Source organism: Taeniopygia guttata, chromosome 31, assembly GCF_048771995.1.
Source record: "Taeniopygia guttata chromosome 31, bTaeGut7.mat, whole genome shotgun sequence".
NCBI lineage: Eukaryota > Metazoa > Chordata > Aves > Passeriformes > Estrildidae > Taeniopygia > Taeniopygia guttata.
The window spans coordinates 1,527,955-1,549,360 of NC_133056.1; the positions used below are offsets into that span (position 1 = coordinate 1,527,955).

The window sequence follows — 21,406 nt, forward strand, 5'->3', positions numbered from 1 at the left end:
GCACCGCCCTGGGGAGGGGGCGAGGCCCCCCCAGCGCCCCCAGACCCCCCAAAATCGCCGGCGAGAAACACCCGAGTTCTGTCCTTGCCTTTTCTTTTAATTCCTTTAATTCCTTTTTTTTCTTCCTTTTTGGGGGGCCCCCCCTAGTTCAACCCCCCTCCCCCATTCCCGCAGCGCCGGGGAGGGGGAGGGGAGACCCCCACCCCAAATCAAATCCAAACAACCAAAGGAGCCCCAAAACTGCCCCAAATCTCGGGGGTCTCCAAGACCCCCCCCGGGGGAGAGATTTGGGGGTGCGGGGCACGTGCTGGGGGGGTGGGACAGTTGGGGACCCCCCCAGTTATTATCTGGGGGGGTTGAAGGCACAGGGGTGGGGTCGGGGCGGCGTTTTGGGGTTCCCCACAATTCCCGGGGGTGAATTCGGGGGGATTTGGGGGGCGGGGTTCAGCGGTGCCCCGGTCAGGGGAATTCCGGGGGGGTTCCCCCGGTGTGTGTGTGTGTGTTGGGGGGGGGTCCCCGTTATTCGCGGGGGTCGTCGGGGGCGGGGATGCGCTGGCGGCTGGGCTCGCAGCCCCAAATCTCCCGCGCGTACTGCGCGATCGTCCGGTCGCTGGAGAACTTCCCCGCGGCCGCCACGTTCCGGATCACGGTCCGGGTCCACTCCCGCGGGTTCTGGGGGGGCCCGGGGGGGCTCAGGGCGGGGGGACCCCCAAACCCCCTCCCACAGCCCCGCCCGGTCTGTCCCAGACACCCCCAGACCGCCGTACCCCCCCCCCGCCCCCCAATCCCGTGTGTCCCCACGGGGGTTTTTGGGGTGCCCCGCACCTGGGGACCCCCTCAGTGCCCCCCCCACCCTTTCCTCCTCATGGGATTTTGGGGACCCCCCCCTCACCCCGGGACCTCCCTTGGGTTTAGCGACCCCCCCCACAACCCCTCTGTGCCCCCTGCAGGGGTTTGGGGAACCCCCCCCCCCCAAACCTCGGGGGGGTTTTGGGGAGGGACCCTTTGGGTGTTGTCACTTCGGGGGTCCCTTTTGGGGGGGTCCTTTGGGGGGTCCCGTTTTGGGGGTCCTTTAGGGGTCACTCCGGGGCTGTTTTTTGAGGGAGGGTCCCTTTTCGGGGGGGCCTTTGGGGGGTCCCGTTTAGGGGGGGTGTCCCTTTTGGGGGGGGTATCCCTTTGGGGGTCACTCCGGGGGTGTTTATTGAGGGAGGGTCCCTTTTGGGGGGGTTCCTTTGGGGGGTCCCGTTTTGGGGGTGTCCCTTTGGGGGTCACTCCGGGGCTGTTTATTGAGGGAGGGTCCCTTTTTTGGGGGTCCTCTGGGGGATCCCGTTTTGGGGGTGTCCCTTTGGGGGTAACTCAGGGGGTGTTTTTTTGGAGGGGGTCCCGTTTTGGGGTGGCCCTTTGGGGGGTCCCGTTTTGGGGGGTGTCCCTTTTGGGGAGTGTATCCCTTTGGGGGTGTTTTTTGGGGGGGGGGTCACTTTTGGGGAGGGGTCCCCACCTTGTAGAGGGCGCTGACTTTCTCCTGGCACTTCACGTAGGCCTCGTAATCCGCGAACACCTTAAACCTGGGGGGGGGGGGGGGCGGAAAATGGGGGGGGGGGTCACGATCCAGCTGTCCCGACACCCCCCCTATCGCGATATGAACCCCGACATCCCTCATCAACCCCCCCTCCATCACTGCGGGACCCCCACCCCCCCCCCCGCGGACCGCGCCGCGCCCCCTATCGCGATATCCCCCCCCCCCCCAGCAGGGCTCCTATCGCGATATCGCCGCCGGCAGCGCTCCTGTCGCGACCTGTCGTGGTTCATCAGCATGTTGACGATGTCGCGGAACAGGTCGGGCTGGCGGGGGCTGAAGAAGCCGGAGCTGAGCTGGTCCACGGCCTGGCGGAGCTCGGGCAGGCGCTCGTAGAACTCCTGGGCCCGGTACCTGCGGGGAGGGGGCGTTTGGGGGGTCCTGAGGGGGTCTGGGGGGTCCTGGGGGGGGTCCTGGGGGGGTTTGAGGGGTTTTTGGGGGGGCCCGGGTGGGTTTGGGGGGCCCGGGGGGGTCCTGGGGGGGGTTCTGAGGGGTTTTTGGGGGGGCCCGGGTGGGTTTGGGGGGCCCGGGGAGGTCCTGGGGGGTTTTTGGGGGGGTCCTGGGGGGTTTGGGGGAGGTTTGGGGGGGTTTGGGGATTCCTGGGGGGGGTCCTGGGGGGTTTTCAGAGGGGTCCTGGGGGCTCCTGGGGAGGTTTTGAGGAGGTTTTGGGGGGTCCTGGGGCATTTTGGGGGGGATTTTGGGGGTTTCCCTCCAAACCCTCTGGGCTTCCCCCCCTGTGCCCGTGGGGGTCTCGAGTGACCAGAGGGGCGGTCAGTGGGTCAGGGGTCACCACGGGGTCACCATGGGGTGGTCAGTGGGTCAGGGGTCACCATGGGGTCACCGTGGGGTCACCATGGGGTGGTCAGTGGGTCACCTCCAGACCCGCAGACCCCAGACCCACAGACCCAAAGACCCCAAACCCCCAGACCCGCACACCCCCAGACCCCCATGTGGTATTCACACTCCCAGACCCACAGACCCCGACCCCAGATCCCCAAACCCTACAGACCCCCAGACCCCCAGACTGAAAACCCCAGATGGTATTCACACCCCCAGACCCCAGACCCCGACCTCAGATCCCCAAACCTACACCCCCAGACCCCCATATGGTATTCACACCCCCAGACCCCAGACCCACAGACCCCAGACCCGCAAACCTACAGACCCCAGACCCCCAGTCCCCCATGTGGTATTCACACCCCCAGCCCCTAGACCCGAAGACCCCAGATCTGTAGCCCCCAGACCCCCATATGGCATTCACACCCCCACCCCCAGCCCCAGCCCCCAACCCCAGACCCCCATGTGGTATTGACACCCCCAGACCCCCAGACCCAAAAACCCCAGACAGTATTCACACCCCCAGCCCCCAACCCCAGCCCCCAGCCCCAGACCCCCATGTGGTATTCACACCCCCCGACCCCAGACCTGCAGACCCACAGACCCCAGACCCCCATGTGGCATTCACACCCCCAGACCCCAGCCCTCAGACCCCCATGTGGTATTCATACCCCCAGACCCCCAGACCCAAAGACCCCAGACCCCAAACCCGCAGACCCACAGACCCCAGACCCCCATGTGGTATTCACACCCCCAGACCCACAGACCCCAAACCCCCAGACCCACACACCCACAGACCCAGCCCCCAGCCCTGCAGACCCACAGACCCCAGACCCCCATATGGTATTCACACCCCAGACCCCCAGACCCACAGACCCCAAACCCCCAGACCCCCATATGGTATTCACACCCCCAGACCCCAGACCCCCCAGACCCCCAGACCCAAAAACCCCAGACCCACAGACCCCAAACCCCCAGACCCACACACTCACAGACCCCAGACCCCCAAACCTACAGACCCCCATGTGGTATTCACACCCCCAGACCTGCAGGCCCCAAACCTGCAGACCCACAGACCCCAGACCCCCAAATGTACAGTCCCCAGACCCCATATGGCATTCACACCCCCAGCCCCCCAGCCCCAGCCCCCGGCCCAGACCCCCACCCCTTCCTGTCGAGCTCCTCCACGTCGGGCACCCTCATGCCGAAGATGAAGAGGTTCTCCTCGCCCGCCTCCTCGGCCATCTCCACGTTGGCACCGTCCATGGTGCCGATGGTCAGCGCCCCGTTCAGCATGAACTTCATGTTCCCGGTGCCCGAGGCCTCGGTGCCCGCCGTGGAGATCTGCTCCGACAGGTCCGCGGCCGGGATCACTGCGGGGCGCCGGGGAGCGGGGTGAGCGCGGGTATTGGGGGGTATCGGGGGGTATTGGGGGGTATTGGGGTTATATTGGGGGGTATCGGGGTTATATCGGGGGATATCAGGGTTATATCGGGGGGTATTGGGGTTATATCGGCGGATATCGGGGTTATATCGGGGGGTATCGGGGGATATCGGGGTGTATTGGGGTTACATCAGGGGATATTGGGGTGTATCAGGGTGTATCGGGGGGTATTGGGGTGTATTTGGTTTATACTGGGATGTATCGGGGTTATATCAGGGGATATCGGGGTGTATTGGGGTTATATTGAGAGATATTGGGGTGTATTTGGGTTATACTGGGATGTATTGGGGTTATATCGGGGATATCGGGGTGTACTGGGGTGTATCGGGGTGTATTTGGGTTATATCAGGGGATATCGGGGAATATCAGGGTTATATCGGAGGATATTGGGGTGTATTGGGGCTATATCAGGGTGTATTTGGGTTATATCAGGGTTATATCGGGGGTTATCAGGGTGTATCAGGGAATATCGGGGTGTATTGGGGTTATACTGGGGGATACTGGGGTGTATTTGGGTTATATCGGGGTGTGTTGGGGTGTATTGGGGTTATATCGGGGTGTATTGGGGTGCATTGGGGTTATATCGGGGATATCGGGGTGTACTGGGGTGTATCGGGGTGTATCGGGGTGTATTTGGGTTATATTGGAGGATATTGGGGTGTATCAGGGTTATATCGGGGGATATTTGGGTTATATTGGGGGATATTGGGGTGTATTGGGGTGTATTTGGGTTATACTGGGATGTATTGGGGTGATATCAGGGGATATCAGGGAATATCAGGGTTATATCGGAGGATATTGGGGTGTATTTGGGTTATATCGGGGTGTATTGGGGTGCATTGGGGTTATATCGGGGATATCGGGGTGTACTGGGGTGTATCGGGGTGTATTTGGGTTATATCGGGGGATATCGGGGAATATCAGGGTTATATTGGGGGATATTGGGGTGTATTGGGGCTATATCAGGGTGTATTTGGGTTATATCAGGGTTATATCGGGGGTTATCAGGGTGTATCAGGAAATATCGGGGTGTATTGGGGTTATATTGGGGGATACTGGGGTGTATTTGGGTTATACTGGGATGTATCGGGGTTATATCAGGGGATATCGGGGTGTATTGGGGTTATATTGGGGGATACTGGGGTGTATTTGGGTTATATCGGGGGATATCAGGGTGTATTGGGGTGTATCGGGGTGTATTTGGGTTATATCGGGGATATCGGGGTGTATTTGGGTTATATTGGAGGATATCAGGGGATATCGGGGTGCACTGGGGTTATACTGGGATGTATTTGGGTTATATCGGGGGATATTTGGGTTATATTGGGGGATATCGGGGTGCATTGGGGTTAAATCAAGGGATACCAGGGATATTGGGGTGATATCGGGGGATATCGGGGTGTATTTGGGGTATATTGGGGGTATTTGGGTTATATTGGGGGATATCGGGGTGTATTGGGGTGATATCGGAGTGATATCGGGGGATTTTGGGGTGGGTTCAGGGGGTTTCAGGACAGGTTCAGGGGGATTTTGGGGTGGGTTCAGGGGATTTTGGGGTGGATTCTGGGGAATTTTGGGGTGGGTTCAGGGGGATTTTGGGGTAGATTAAGGGGATTTTGGGGTTCAGGGCTGTTTTTGGGGTGTGCACCCTTCTCGGCCAGCGACACGCGGTAGTTCTCCAGGAACAGCACCCGCAGGCGGGTTGGGGATTTTGGGGTGGGTTCAGGGGGATTTTGGGGTGGATTCGGGGGGTTTCAGGACAGGTTCAGGGGTATTTCAGGGTAGGTTAAGGGGGATTTCGGGGTTCAGGGCTGTTTTTGGGGTGCGCACCCTTCTCGGCCAGCGACACGCGGTAGTTCTCCAGGAACAGCACCCGCAGGAGGGTTGGGGATTTTGGGGTGGATTTGGGGGGATTTTGGGGTGGGTTCAGGGGTATTTCAGGGTGGGTTCAGGGGATTTCGGGGTTCAGGGCTGTTTTTGGGGTGCGCACCCTTCTCGGCCAGCGACACGCGGTAGTTCTCCAGGAACAGCACCCGCAGGCGGTCGCCCACGGCCGGGTCGTGGTTCACCACGTCGCCGATGGCCGTCACCAGCCGGATGATCATCTTGGCCATGTGGTACCCGGGGGCAGCCTGCGGGGCACCCCAAAACCCTCAGCGACCCCAAAAACCCTCGGGGACCCACCCAGAGAACTCTTGCACCCACCACGGACCCCCCCACCCCAAACCCAAATGGAGCTCCTAAAAACTCTCTGAAACACAAAAACCCCAAATAATCCCAAAACCCCCAAATCCCAAATTTCCAAAACCCAAAATTCCAAACAACCCCCAAATCCCCAAATCCCAAAACTCCAGAATCCCAAAAACCCCAAAACCCAAAAAAAGCCCCCAAATCTCAAAATCCCCAAATCCCAAAACACCCAAATCTCAAAATCCCCAAACCCCCAAATCTCAAAATTCCAGAATCCCAAAAAAAACCCCCAAATCTCAAAATCCCCGAATCCCAAAACTCCTGAAAAACCCCAAATCTCAAAATCCCAAAACCTCCAAACCCCAAAATCCCCAAACCCAAATAAAACCCCAAATCCCAAACCCCAAACCCCCCACCTTGCCCCCGATCATGATGGTTCGGGGCACGAAAGGTTTCCCGGGGTCCTTCTTGATCCCTGAAATTGGGGGAGACCCCAAAATGGGGGGGCATGAGTCAAGGGAGATCCCCCAAAATCAGAGAGGGGTTTGGGGAAAGTTTGGGGGTGTCCAGGGGGGCTGTAGGTGGTGAGTTGGGGGGGTCAGGGGGATTTTGGGGGGTCCCAGGGTGATCCAAAGGTTTTTGGGGGGGTCCCAAGAGGATTCGTGGGGGGGGGGGCAGGGGGATTTGGGGGCTTTTGGGGGGGATTGGGGGGGTTTGGGGGATTTTGGGGGGTCTCCCCGAGTGGGGAGGGGTCCGGGGGGGGTTTCGGGGACCCCCACTCACGGTTGTAGAGGGTGATGACGTGCAGGAGTTGGGGGTTCTGGGGGGTCCCAGGGCAGAGTTTCTCAAGGGGATTTGGGGATTTTGGGGGGGTTGGGGGATTTTGGGGGGTCCCCCTGAGTGGGGAGGGGTCTGGGAGGGTTTTGGGGTCCCCCCTCAGGGTTGTAGAGGGTGATGACGTGCAGGAATTGGGGGTTCCGGGGGGGTCCCAGGGTGGGGTTTCTCAAGGGGATTTGGGGATTTTGGGGGAGGTTGGGGGATTTTGGGGGGGTTTGGGGGATTTGGGGGGTCCCCCCGTGTGGGGAGGGGTCCGGGGGGGTTTTGGGGACCCCCACTCACGGTTGTAGAGGGTGATGACGTGCAGGAATTGGGGGTTCCGGGGGGTCCCAGGGCGGGGTTTTTTAGAGGTGTTGGGGGGATTTTGGGATTTTGGGGGGGTTGGGGGATTCTGGGGGGTCCCCCCGAGTGGGGAGGGGTCCGGGGGGGGTTTTGGGGACCCCCACTCACGGTTGTAGAGGGTGATGAGGTGCAGGAATTGGGGGTTCTGGGGGGTCCCAGGGCGGGGTTTCTCAAGGGGATTTTGGGGGATTTGGGGATTTTGGGGGGATTGGGGGATTTTGGGGGGTCCCCCCGAGTGGGGAGGGGTCTGGGGGGTTTTTTGGGACCCCCACTCACGGTTGTAGAGGGTGATGACGTGCAGGAATTGGGGGTTCCAGGGGGTCCCAGGGCGGGGTTTTTTAGAGGTGTTGGGGGGATTTTGGGATTTTGGGGGGGTTTGGGGATTTTGGGGAGTTTGGGGGATTTGGGGGGTCCCCCCGAGTGGGGAGGGGTCCCGGGGGCTTTCGGGGACCCCCACTCACGATTGTAGAGGGCGATGAGATGCAGGAATTGGGGGTTCTGGGGGGTCCCAGGGCGGAGTTTCTCAAGGGGATTTTGGGGGATTTGGGCATTTTGGGGGGATTGGGGGATTCTGGGGGGTCCCCCCGAGTGGGGAGGGGTCTGGGGGGTTTTGGGGACCCCCACTCACGGTTGTAGAGGGTGATGACGTGCAGGCAGTTCAGCAGCTGCCGCTTGTACTCGTGGATGCGCTTCACCTGCACGTCGAAGAGCGAGGCGGGGTTCACCCGCACCCCCGACACCTTCTCCAGGTACGCCGCGAACTTCACCTTGTTCTCCTGCGGTTTTGGGGGGCAAAAGGGGGGCTGGGGGCGCGGCCGGGACCCCCACGGCACCCCCGGAGCCCCCCGGGACCCCCCAGCCCCCCGTACCTGCTTGACCGTGGCCACGTCCCGGATGAAGCTCTCGTCGTCCACGAAGTCCCGGAGCCGCCGCAGCTGGTCCAGGTCGGACACGAAATCCTCCCCGATGCGCTGGGGAGGGACGGGGGAGCCCCAGGTGAGCCTCAGGTGAGCCCCAGGGGAGCCCCAGGTGAGCCCCAGGGGAGCCCCAGGTGAGCCCCAGTTTATCCCAGATGAGCCCCCAGGTGAGTCCCAGGTGCCCCCAGGTGTCCCCAGGTGCCCGCAGCTGCCCCCAGGTGATCCCAGGTGGTCCCAGGTGAGCCCCCAGGTGAGCCCCAGCTGCCCCCAGGTGATCCCAGGTGGTCCCATCTGATCCCAGGTGAGGTCCCAGGTGTCCCCAGGTGCCCCCAGGTGCTCCCAGGTGCCCCCAGGTGATCCCAGGTGGTCCCATCTGATCCCAGGTGAGCCCCCAGGTGAGTCCCAGCTGCCCCCAGGTGCCCCCAGGTGCCCGCAGGTGCCCCCAGGTGCCCTCACCTGCGCGATGACCTCGGCCAGGCCGGGGTTGCACATCACCAACCAGCGCCTCGGGGTGATGCCGTTGGTTTTGTTCTGGAACTTGTGGGGCTCCAGCTCATAGAAATCCTTAAAGCTGGGGGGACACGGGGGGACGTGGGGGGGCGTGGGGACACCCAGGGGGCTGGGGGGGAGTTTGGGGTTTTGGGGGGATAGGGGGGAATTTGGGAATTGGACGGGTTTGGGGTCTGGGGGGGCAGGGGGGGACTGGGGGAATTTGGGGTTCTGGGGGGACTGGGTCAGGTTTGGGGTCTGGGAGCACAGTGGGGATTTGGGGGCCAGAGGGATTTTGGGGTGCAACAAGAGGGATTTTGGGGTCTGGAGGGACAGGGGGGGATTTTGGGGACTGGGACGGGTTTGGGGTTCTGGGGGAACTGGGACAAGTTTGGGGTCCTTGGAGGACGGGGGGGAATTTGGGGACTGGGACAGGTTTGGGGCCTGGGAGGACAGGGGAATTTGGGGTCCTGGGGGGACTGGGATGGATTTGGGGTCCTTTGGAGACAGGGGGGGGAATTTGGGGATTGGAACAGGTTTGGGGTCTGGGGGGGAACTTGGGGTTCTGGGGGGACTGGGACAGGTTTGGGGTTTGGGGGGACAGGGGAATTTGGGGTTCTGGGAGGACTGGGACAGGTTTGGGGTCTGGGGGAAAATTGGGGTTCTGGGGGGACTGGGACAGGTTTGGGGTTTGGGGGGGAACTTGGGGTTCTGGGGGGACCGGGACAGGTTTGGGGTCTGGGGGGAAATTGGACTTCTGGGGGGACTGGGACAGGTTTGGGGTCTGGGGCAAGTTGGGGGCCAGGTGAGACCAGAGGGATTTTGGGGTCTGGAGGGACAGGGGGGGGATTTTGGGGACCGGGACGGGTTTGGGGCAGCCCGGGGAGGTTCGGGGCGGCCCGGGGGGGGTCGGGGGCGGCTCGGGGGGGGTCGGGGGCAGCCCGGGGGGGGTCGGGGGCGGCCCGGGGGGGGTCGGGGGCGGCCCGGGGGGGGTCGGGGGCAGCCCGGGGGGGGTCGGGGGCGGCCCGGGGGGGGTCGGGGGCGGCCCGGGGGGGTCGTACACGCTGTCCTTGAGGATCTGCGAGTGGATCTCGGCCACGCCGTTGACGGCGTGCGCGCCCACGATGCAGAGGTGCGCCATGTTCACGCGCTTGACCGCCCCCTCCTCCACCAGCGACATCCGCCGCAGCCGCTCCAGGTCCCCCGGGAACAGCGCGTACACCCGCTGGGGGTGGGGGGCACGTCAGGACCCCCGAGACCCCCGGGAACAGCCCCAGGGAGAACGGACCCACAGTGACCCCCGGGAACAGCCCCAGGGGCAACAGACCCATAGAGACCCCCGGGAACAGCCCCAGGGGCAACGGACCCCCGGGAACAGCCCCAGGGGCAACAGACCCACAGAGACCCCCGGGAACAGCCCCAGGGGCAACGGACCCACGGAGACCCCCGGGAACAGCCCCAGGGACAACGGACCCACAGAGACCCCCGGGAACAGCCCCAGGGGCAACGGACCCACAGAGACCCCCAGGACACCCCCAGGGAAAACGGACCCACAGAGACCCCCGGGAACAGCCCCAGGGAGAACGGACCCACAGAGACCCCCTGAGACCCCCGGGAACAGCCCCAGGGGCACCGGACCCACAGAGACCCCCCCAAAAATCACCCAGCTGTGGGACATCCACGTGCTGGAGGAGGAGGAGGGGGGCCACGGGCTGTTGGGGGACCCCCCTGAGCCCCCCAGCCCCGCACCTTTCGCCCCCAAACCGCGCAGGAACTTTCCCCCAGGTGTCCCCAAAGTGTCCCCAGGGTGTCCCCAAAACCTCCCCAGTCCCCTCTGCCTGTCCGTGCTCGCTCTGTCCCTGAACCCCCAGGATTCCCCCACATCTCACGACCCCCGAGTTCCCAAACCCCGGGGTTCCCCTGCACCTCACGACCCCCAGATCCCCAAACCCCGGGGTTCCCCTGCACCTCACGACCCCCAGATCCCCAAACCCCGGGGGTCCCCCCATACCTCACGATCCCCGGGGTTCCCCCACGCCTCACGACCCCCGAGTTCCCAAGCCCCGGTGTCCCCCCACACCTGACGCCCCCCGGATCCCCAAACTCCCTGGGGTCCCCCCACACCTGACGACCCCCGGATCCCCCCACACCTGACGCCCCCCGGATCCCCAAACTCCCTGGGGTCCCCCCACACCTGACGTCCCCCGGATCCCCCCCACACCTGACGCCCCCCGGATCCCCCCACACCTGACGCCCCCCAAACCCCCCAAATTTGGCTCACGTCGAGGAAGCGCTGGTTGATCTCGTAGATGAGCTGCAGGTGCCGCGGCAGCAGCGCCTCCAGCAGCTGCACGGGCCAGCGCTCCAGCGCCTCGGGCAGCACCGTGTGGTTGGTGTAGGCGCAGGTGCGCACCGTGATGTCCCACGCCTGGGGGGACACGCGGGGACACCCCCGGAGTGACCCCCGGAGTCACCCCCGAGCCCCCCGAACCGCCGCCGCCCACCCACGGGGGGACGCGCAACGCGCAGCTCGCCCACCCGCTGTTTTGGGGGACCCCCCCATGATTTGGGGGGGTCCTGGCGTGTCCCCCCACCCACCTGGTCCCAGCCCAGGCGCTCCTCGTCCAGCAGGATCCGCATCAGCTCGGGGATGGCCAGCGAGGGGTGGGTGTCGTTCAGCTGGATCGCCACCTGCCGAGGGGGGGAGGGCTCAGCGGGGCCGCAGCCGGGGGGTTTTGGGGGTCCCCCGGGGGGTTTCGGGGTTCACCTTGTCGGGGAAGCTCTCGAAGGATTTCCGCACGGGGTCGCGGCTGCCGAATTTGGCGGATTTGAAGCGCCGGACGATGTCGTGGAGCGTGGCGGCCACCACGAAATATTCCTGCTTCAGCCGCAGCTCCTTGCCCTCGAAAAACTGGGGGTACCCCCGTGTGAGACCCCGAAACAGCCCCCCAAAACACTTCCCTTCGAAAATCTGGGGGTACCCCCCGTGAGACCCCGAAACAGCCCCCCAAAACACTTCCCTTCGAAAATCTGGAGGTACCCCACCCTGAGACCCCCCCCAGGGATCCCCAGGACCCCTCCCCGTTCTTTTGGGGATATTTTCGATGTTCTTCGGCAGGTTTGGGGGTGCCCCTGCTCCCCCGGGGTTCCCAGTGCCCCCCAGACCCCTCAGGGCCCCCCAGAGCCCCCCAGGACCCCCCAGATCCCCCCAGACCCCCCAGGACCCCCCAGAGCCCCCCCAGGACCCCCGCCCCCCGTTTCTCACCTTGTCGTTGGGGTACAGCACCCGGGAGATGTTCTCGGCCAGGTTTGGGGGTTCCCAGGACCCCCAAGTGCCCCCCAGGCCCCCCCAGGACCCCCCAGAGCCCCCCAGGCCCCCCCAGGACCCCCCAGACCCCCCAGATCCCCCCAGAGCCCCCCAGGACCCCCGGCCCCCGTTTCTCACGTTGTCGTTGGGGTACAGCACCCGGGAGATGTTCTTGGCCAGGTTTGGGGGTTCCATTGCCCCCCAGGACCCCCCAGATCCCCCCAGGACCCCCCAGATCCCCCCAGGACCCCCCCAGGACCCCCCAGAGCCCCCCCAGGACCCCCGCCCCCCGTTTCTCACATTGAAAATGGGGTACAGCACCCGGGAGATGTTCTCGGCCAGGTTTGGGGGTTCCCAGAGCCCCCCAGGACCCCCCAGATCCCCCCAGGACCCCCCAGGACCCCCCAGGACCCCCCGTTTCTCACGTTGTCGTTGGGGTACAGCACCCGGGAGATGTTCTCGGCCAGGTTTGGGGGTTCCCAGGACCCCCCGGACCCCCCAGGACCCCCCAGGACGCCCCAGAGCCCCCCCAGGACCCCCCAGACCCCCCCAGGACCCCCGCCCCCCGTTTCTCACGTTGTCGTTGGGGTACAGCACCCGGGAGATGTTCTCGGCCAGGTTTGGGGGTTCCCAGAGCCCCCCAGGACCCCCCAGAGCCCCCCAGATCCCCCCAGGACCCCCCAAATCCCCCCAGACCCCCCCAGGACCCCCGTTTCTCACGTTGTCGTTGGGGTACAGCACCCGGGAGATGTTCTCGGCCAGGTTCCGGTCCAGCACGGCCTGGACGTACCCCCCGACATTGACTGGGTGGGCAGAGAGACTCAGGGGGGGCCGGGGGGACCCCCGAGCCTGGGGGGGTCCGGGGGGCGCTCGGGGCTGAGGGGGGTGTTGGGGAGCAGGCGGAGGTTTGGGGGGGCCGGGAGGGGATTTGGGGTTGGGATTGAGGGTTCTGGGGTGGGTTGGGGGTTCAGGGATGGATTTTGGGTTCTAGGGGTAGATTTGGGGCTGGGGATGGATTTGGGGTTTGGATTTGGGGTTCAGGGGTGGATTTGGGGTCCAGGGGTAGATTTGGGGTTCAGGGGTGGATTTGGGGTTCGGGGATGGATTTGGGTTCAGGGATGGATTTGGGGTTTGGGTTTGGGGTTGGGGGATGGATTTGGGGTTCGGGGATGGATTTGGGGTTCGGGAATGGATTTGGGGGTTGGATTTGGGGTTCAGGGTGGATTTTGGGTTCAGGGGTGGATTTTGGGTTTGGGGTTGGGGGTGGATTTTGGGTTGCGGTGGATTTTGGGTTTGGGTTTGGGGCTGGGGGTGGATTGGGGGTTTGGGTTTGGGGTTTGGATTTGGGGTTCGGGTTTGGGGTTAGGGTGGATTTTGGGTTCGGGGTGGATTTTGGGTTTGGGATGGATTTGGGATTCAGGGTGGATTTGGGGTTTGGGTTCAGGGTTTGGGGTTTGGGGTTGGGTTTGGGGTTGGGGGTGGATTTGGGGTTTGGGATGGATTTGGGGGTTAGATTTGGGGTTTGGGTTGGGGGTTGGGGATGGATTTGGGGCTGGGGTTTGGGTTTGGATTTGTGGTTGGGGCTGGATTTGGGGTTCGGGTTTGGGGTTAGGGTGGATTTGGGGTTCGGGGATGGGGTTGGGGGTGGATTTTGGGTTCGGGTTCGGGGTTAGGGTGGATTTTGGGTTCGGAGATGGGGTTGGGGGTGGATTTTGGGTTCGGGTTCGGGGTTCAGGGTGGATTTGGGGTTGGGTTTGGGGCTGGGGGTGGATTGGGGGTTTGGGTTTGGGGTTTGGATTTGGGGTTCGGGTTCGGGGTTCAGGGTGGATTTGGGGTTGGGGCACCCACAGTCCTTGAGGTTGAAGTCGTTGGGGGCGCGCGCCGACCAGAGCCGCAGGGTGTTGACGGTGTTGTTGCGGTAGCCGGGCACGGGCGTGTCGTAGGGCAGGGCCAGCACCACCTGGTGTGACACGCGCGTGTGCAAGGGACCCCCAACAGCCGGAGACCCCCGAGCTGCGGCACGGCCCCCCCGAGCTGCGGCACGGCCCCCCCGAGCTGCGGCACAGCCCCCCCGAACCCCGGCACAGCCCCCCGAACCCCGGCACAGCCCCCCGAACCCCGGCACAGCCCCCCGAACCCCGGCACAGCCCCCCGAACCCCGGCACGGCCCCCCCGAACCCCGCACAGCCCCCCCGAACCCCGGCACAGCCCCCCCGAACCCCGGCACGGCCCCCCCTGAACCCCGGCACAGCCCCCTGAACCCCGGCACGGCCCCCCCGAACCCCGGCACAGCCCCCTGAACCCCGCACAGCCCCCCCGAACCCCGCACAGCCCCCCCGAACCCCGGCACAGCCTCACCTGAACCCCGGCACAGCCCCCCTGAACCCCGGCACGGCCCCCCCGAACCCCGGCACAGCCTCACCTGTGCACGGGTGGGGTCAGGGTGTGACACCTGTGACACCTGTGTGACACCTGTGTGTGTGACACCTGTGTGACACCTGTGTGTGTGACACCTGTGTGTGTGTGACACCTGTGACACCTGTGTGTGTGACACCTGTGTGTGTGTGACACCTGTGTGACACCTGTGACACCTGTGTGTGTGTGTGACAGCTGTGTGACACCTGTGTGACACCTGTGTGACACCTGTGTGACACCTGTGTGTGTGACACCTGTGTGACACCTGTGACACCTGTGTGTGTGACAGCTGTGTGACACCTGTGTGACACCTGTGTGTGTGTGACACCTGTGACACCTGTGTGTGTGTGTGTGTGTGACACCTGTGTGTGTGTGTGACAGCTGTGTGACACCTGTGTGACACCTGTGTGTGTGACACCTGTGTGACACCTGTGACACCTGTGTGTGTGACAGCTGTGTGACACCTGTGTGACACCTGTGTGTGTGTGACACCTGTGACACCTGTGTGTGTGTGTGTGTGACACCTGTGTGTGTGTGACACCTGTGCGTGACACCTGTGTGTGTGACACCTGTGTGTGTGTGTGTGACACCTGTGTGTGTGTGTGTGTGTGTGACAGCTGTGTGACACCTGTGACACCTGTGTGTGTGTGTGACACCTGTGTGACACCTGTGTGACACCTGTGTGTGTGTGACACCTGTGTGTGTGTGTGACACCTGTGTGACACCTGTGTGACACCTGTGTGTGTGTGACACCTGTGTGTGTGTGACACCTGTGACACCTGTGTGACCTGTGTGACCTGTGTGACACCTGTGTGTGACACCTGTGTGTGTGTGACACCCATGTGCCCCCTGTCACTTTGCTACTCCCACTTCGCCCTCACCTGTGTGCCCAGACACCACCTGTGCCCTCACACACCTGTAAGTGTCACCCGTGCCTCCCTGTGCCCACCCGTGCCCGCCGTGCCCACCTGTGTGTCCAGCTGTGCCCAGCTGTGCCCTCTCACACCTGTAAGTGCCCCCCTGTACCCCCCCCGTGCCCACCTGTACCCCACCCGTGCCCACCTGCGTGTCCAGCTGTGCCCACCTGTGCCCCCCCTGTACCCCCCCCGTGCCCACCTGTGCCCCACCCGTGCCCACCTGCGTGTCCAGCTGTGCCCAGCTGTGCCCACCCGTGCCCACCTGTGCCCACCTGTACCCCACCCGTGCCCACCTGCGTGTCCAGCCAGCGGGCACCGTCGGGGCCGTGCTCCACGCGCCCGTAGAAGTGCACGGGGATGGTGTACTCGGGCCGCGCCTTCTCCCAGGGGTTCCCGTAGCGCAGCCAGTCATCGGCCTCCTCCACCTGGGGGGCCACACCTGAGACCCCCAGCCCAGCCTGGGACCCCTGAGACCCCCCCCAAAACCCAGCCTGGGACCCCCCAAACCCACCCTGGGAACCCCAAACCCAGCCTGGGACCCCCCTGAGACCCCCAAACCCACCCTGGGACCCCAAACCCACCCTGGGACCCCCTGAGACCCCCCAAAACCCACCCTGGGAACCCCAAACCCACCCTGGGAACCCCCCTGAGACCCCCAAACCCACCCTGGGACCCCCCAAAACCCACCCTGGGAATCCCCAAACCCACCCTGGGAACGCCCCAAACCCAGCCTGGGAACCCCCTGAGACCCCCCCAAAACCCACCCTGGGAACCCCAAACCCACCCTGGGAACCCCCCTGGGAATCCCCAAACCCACCCTGGGAACGCCCCAAACCCACCCTGGGAACCCCCTGAGAGCCCCCAAAACCCACCCTGGGACCCCCCAAAACCCACCCTGGGAACCCCAAAACCCACCCTGGGAACCCCCCTGAGACTCCAAACCCACCCTGGGAACCCCAAACCCACCCTGGGAACCCCAAACCCAGCCTGGGAACCCCCTGAGACCCCCCCAAACCCACCCTGAGACCCCCAAACCCACCCTGGGACCCCCAGGATCCCCCCCAGGACCCCCCGTACCCCCCCAGGACCCCCCAAACCCACCCTGGGACCCCCCGTACCCCCCCAGGACCCCCCAAACCCACCCTGGGACCCCCCGTACCCCCCCAGGACCCCCCCCCCGGTACCTGCCAGCCCCCCGCGATGCGCTGGTTGAAGATGCCGAACTCGTAGCGGATCCCGTACCCGTAGGCAGCGAGACCCAGAGTGGCCATGGAGTCCAGGAAACAGGCTGGGGACACGGGGACACGGTTGGGGACACGGGGACAGGGCTGGGGACACTGTCAGGGACAGGGGGACAGGGCTGGGGACACTGTCAGGGACACGGGGACAGGGCTGGGGACACTGTCAGGGACACGGGGACAGGGCTGGGGACACGGGGACACCACGGGGACAGGGCTGGGAACACGGGGACAGGGCTGGGGACATTGGGGACAGGGTTGGGGACAGGGCTGGGGACACGGGGACAGGGCTGGGGACACTGGGGACACTGGGAGAGGATCAGGGTACTGGGGACACTGGGATCACAGGTCAGGGGCACTGGGACACACAGACACGGTCAGGGACACTGGGGGGACACAAGGACACTGGGGACACTGAGACACGGGTCAGGGACACTGGGGACACTGGGGGGACACGGGGACAGGATCAAGGACACTGTGGGGACACAGGGGACAGCGAGGGACACAAGGGACACCGGGGGGCTCGGGGGGACACGGGGGGACAGGAGCAGGCTGGGTGGCAGGGAGATGTCACCGGGCACACCGGGGACACCCTGGGGACAATGAGGGGATCGGGGGGGTCACTGAGAGGGGAGGACACTGTGGGGACATCGTGGGGGCCCCTCCAGCCCCCTGGGGACCCCCCTGCTGTCACCTGCCAGCCGCCCCAGGCCACCATTGCCCAGCCCCGCGTCCTCCTCGATCTCCTGCAGCTCCTCCATGTCCAGCCCGAGCTGGGGATGGGGACAGCAGAGCAGGACTTGGGGGGCGGGGGGGCACCCCAAAACGTCCCCACCCCCTCCTCCCCCCGCTGTCCCCTCTCTGTCCCCCATCCGTGTCACCCCCATCCCATCCCGACCCCAGCCCCGCATCGCAGCCCCTCTGCAGCGCCCCACGACCCCTCCCCAGCCCCCCAAACCCCAGAGCCCCCCCAAAACCCACAAACCCCCCGTGCCCCCCAAACCCCAGAGCCCCCCAAACCCTCCGTGCCCACCCAAACCCCCCGCGCCCCCCAAACCCCCCGCGCCCCCCCAAACCCCCCGTGCCCCCCAAACCCCCAGAGCCCCCCCAAACCCCAGAGCCCCCCAAACCCCCCGTGCCCCCCAAACCCCCAGAGCCCCCCCAAACCCCTCTGTGCCCCCCAAACCCCCCGTGCCCCCCCAAACCCCAGAGCCCCCCAAACCCCCCGTGCCCCCCAAACCCCCAGAGCCCCCCCAAACCCCTCTGTGCCCCCCAAACCCCCCGTGCCCCCCCAAACCCCAGAGCCCCCCAAACCCCCCGTGCCCCCCAAACCCCAGAGCCCTCAAACCCCCCGTTCCCCCCCAAACCCCCCCAACCCCCCCAACCCCCACGCCCCCCCAAACCCCAGAGCCCCCCAAACCCCCCGTGTCCCCCCAAACCCTCTGCGCCCCCTCAAACCCCCCGTGCCCCCCAAACCCCCCGTGTCCCCCCAAACCCTCCGTGCCCCCCAAACCCCCCGTGCCCCCCTAAACCTCCCGTGTCTCCCCAAACCCCAGAGCCCCCCAAACTCTCCGTGCCCCCCTAAACCTCCCGTGTCTCCCCAAACCCCAGAGCCCCCCAAACTCTCCGTGCGCCCCCAAACTCTCCGTGCGCCCCCAAACCCCCCGCGCCCTCCAAACCCCAGAGCCCCCCAAAACCCCCGTGCCCTCCAAACCCCCCGTGCCCCCCCAAACCCCCGTGCCCTCCAAACCCCCCGTGCCCCCCCAAACCCCCGTGCCCCCCAAACCCTCCGTGCCCCCCAAACCCTCCGTGCCCCCCCAAACCCCCAGAGCCCCCCAAACCCTCTGCGCCCCCTCAAACCCCCCGTGCCCCCCAAACCCTCCGTGCCCCCCCAAACCCTCCGTGCTCCCCCAAACCCCCCGCGCCCCCCAAACCCTCCGTGCCCCCCCAAACCCCCCACGTCCCCCCAAACCCCCCGTGCCCCCCAAACCCTCCGTGCCCCCCAAACCCCCCGTGTCCCCCCAAACCCTCCGTGCCCCCCCAAACCCCAGAGCCTCCCCAAACCCCACAAACCCCCCGTGCCCCCCCAAACCCCCCGTGCCCCCCAAACCCCCGTGCCCCCCAAACCCCCGTGTCCCCCCTAACCCTCCGTGCCCCCCAAACCCTCCGTGCCCCCCCAAACCCCCCGTGCCCCCCCAAAGCCCCCGTGCCCCCCAAACCCTCCGTGCTCCCCCAAACCCCCCGCGCCCCCCCAAACCCTCTGCGCCCCCTCAAAGCCCCCGCGCCCCCCCAAACCCCCCGTGCCCCCCAAACCCCCGTGCCCCCCAAACCCCCAGAGCCCCCCAAACCCTCTGTGCGCCCCCAAACTCTCCGTGCGCCCCAAACCCCAGAGCCCCCCAAACCCCCCGTGCCCCCCAAACCCCCCGTGCCCCCCCAAACCCCCCGTGCCCCCCCAAACCCCCCGTGCCCCCCAAACCTGGTAGAGCGCCTCGTCGCAGCCGCTCTGCAGCCCCAGGTTCACCATGGTGTTGGTCAAGGTGCGCCCCATGTAGAACTCCAGGGACAGGTAATAGATGCGCTAAAAGTGGGGGTCGGGGGGTTTGGGGGTGTCACCGGGGGTCACGGACACCCCCGCGCCCCCGGGCCCCCCCCCGGCCCCGCCGCCCCCCCGCTATCCGGTGTCGGGATTAAATGGCAGCGGCCGGGGCAGCGGGAAAGGTCAGGATAAATTTAACTGGGGATGGGGGGGGGAAGGACCCCCCCAGTCCTGATCCCCCCCCCCAAAATGCACCCCCAAACTCGCACTCCCAAAATCTCCCCCTCCCAGACCTGAGACCCCCACAAACCCACAGCCCCCCCACCCCACGATTCCCGGTGACCCCCACCCCCACATCGGGGTCATTCTCAGAGCAGCACTGCTGGGCACGGAGCCCCCCCAGGAGCCCCCCAAATTCCTCCAGCCCCCCCCCCCCAGGACCTCTCTGGACTCCCACCAAAATCCCTTTCCCCCACTTTGGATTTCTTCTCTTTATACACTGCTGGGTCTGCAGCCCCCAGACCCCTCTAGGGCCCCCCAAGACCCCCCAAACCCCACCTTGGGGTCTTTCCCATGGTGGCACCGCTGTCTGTGCAGCCCCCAGACCCCTCAAGAACCCCCCCAAATCCCCCAGGACCCCCCAAACTCCACCTTTGGGTCTTTCTCATAGTGACACTGCTGTCTGTGCAGTTCCAGACCCCTCTAGGACCCCCCAAACCCCCCAGGAACCCCCCAAACCCCCACTTTGGGGTCCTTCTCTTTATAGCGCAGCTGGCTGTGCAGCCCCCAGACCCCTCTAGGACCCCCCAAATCCCCCAGGACCCCCCCAAACCCCACCTTTGGGTCTTTCTCATAGTGACGCTGCTGTCTGTGCAGTTCCAGACCCCTCTAGGACCCCCCAAAATCCTCTTTTCCCCCACTGTGGGGTTCTTCTCTTTATAGCACCGCTGGCTGTGCAGCCCCCAGACCCCTCTAGGACCCCCCAGGACCCCCCAAACCCCACCTTGGGGTTCTCCTCTTTATAGCACTCCTGGCTGTGCAGCCCCCAGACCCCTCTAGAACCCCCCCAGGACCCCCCAGACCCCACCTTGGGGTCTTTCTCATGGCGGCACTCCTGGCTGTGCAGCCCCCAGACCCTCTGAGGATCCCCCAACCCCTCCCCAGGACCCCCCAAACCCCACCTTGGGGTCTTTCTCGTAGTAGTACTGCTGTGTCCGCAGCCAGCGCCCCACCAGGTGGTCGCGCACGGTGTGTGCCAGCGCCATGTAGTAGTCGCGGGATGTCGCGACATTGCGGTCCTTGACGAGGGTGAAGTGCAGGTGCCGGTTGAAGTTGCGCTTCAGCTCCCCCACGTTCTCGGGCCCCGCCAGCCCCCGCACGCTGATCTGCCGCCGCCGCTCCGCGTCGCTCAGCGGTCGCGACATGGCGACAGAGACGGGAAAAGGGGGGCTCGGGAGAGGCAGAGGGGCTCTAGGGGCTGGGGGGGTCCGGGTTTGGGGGGTCCGCAGGGATCCGGGCTGGGGGGCTCCGGGGGTCCGGATTTGGGGGGTCCGCAGGGATCCGGGCTGGGGGGCTCCGGGGGTCCGAGCTCCGGGGTCCGGATTTGGGGGGTCCGCAGGGATCCGGGCTGGGGGTCTCCGGAGCGCTCCGGGTTTTGGGGAAGGTTTTGAGGGATTTCGGATTTTGGGGGGGTCCTGGAGGGCTCCGGGTTTTGGGGGGTCCTGGAGGGCTCCGGGTTTTGGGGGGGCTCCCGGTTTTGGGGGTTTAGGACTTGGGGGGCTCCGGGCCGGGGGCGGCGGCAGCGGCGCCGCGGCCGCTTTGAGCGCGCGGCTGCTTCAATATTCATGAGGGGGGCGGAGCTTGGAGGAAACCACGCCCCTGTGCTGACGCGCAGGGTAATTATGGCATAATTATTCATCAAGGGGCGGAGCTCGAGGCGGGCAGCGCCCACCGCTCGTTAATTATTCATGAGGAGGCGGAGCTTGAGCGCGCCCTGAGGGGTCGCACACACCCCTGAGACCCCTCCCCAAACCCGGGGGGTCCCGAATGCCCCGGGGGGGGGTGGGGGGGAAGTTCGGGGGTCTCTGCGTGTCCCCCCACCCTCGCTGCGTGTCCCCGCTGGGTTGGGGGGGGTCCTGGGGGTCTGTGGGTGCTGTCCCCGCCCCCACCTCTCCCCCCTCCCCCGGTAACCGGATCGCGGCCGAGGTCGCGACATTCGCGGCGACATTCGCGGTGACCCCGGCGCTGAGTGACGGCCGCAGGGGGTGGGGGGGGCGCGACCCCCGCCGCACCGGCTCCGGTTTCACGGCGGGGGGGGGAAGGGGGGGAGGGGACACGGCGAAACCCGACCCCGGTGAGGCG

The 21,406-nt window shown here is 65.3% G+C and overlaps 1 protein-coding gene across 1 annotated transcript; it reads right to left on the reverse strand.

Annotated features, from left to right (window-relative positions):
• Nucleotides 1–84: 84 nt before the first annotated feature.
• Nucleotides 85–20,677, reverse strand: PYGM (glycogen phosphorylase, muscle associated). Its single transcript, XM_072920356.1, has 20 exons — nt 20,227–20,677; nt 18,986–19,087; nt 17,204–17,282; nt 16,456–16,559; nt 15,565–15,696; nt 13,788–13,899; nt 12,660–12,742; nt 11,400–11,543; nt 11,231–11,323; nt 10,914–11,060; nt 9,694–9,857; nt 8,600–8,714; nt 8,096–8,197; nt 7,855–8,002; nt 6,464–6,522; nt 5,848–5,989; nt 3,579–3,786; nt 1,796–1,930; nt 1,499–1,565; nt 85–672 (listed from the first exon to the last, which is right to left on the reverse strand). The coding sequence occupies exons 1-20, from the start codon at nt 20,467–20,469 to the stop codon at nt 520–522; spliced, it is 2,532 nt and encodes an 843-aa protein (XP_072776457.1). The 5' UTR covers nt 20,470–20,677; the 3' UTR covers nt 85–519.
• Nucleotides 20,678–21,406: the final 729 nt, after the last annotated feature.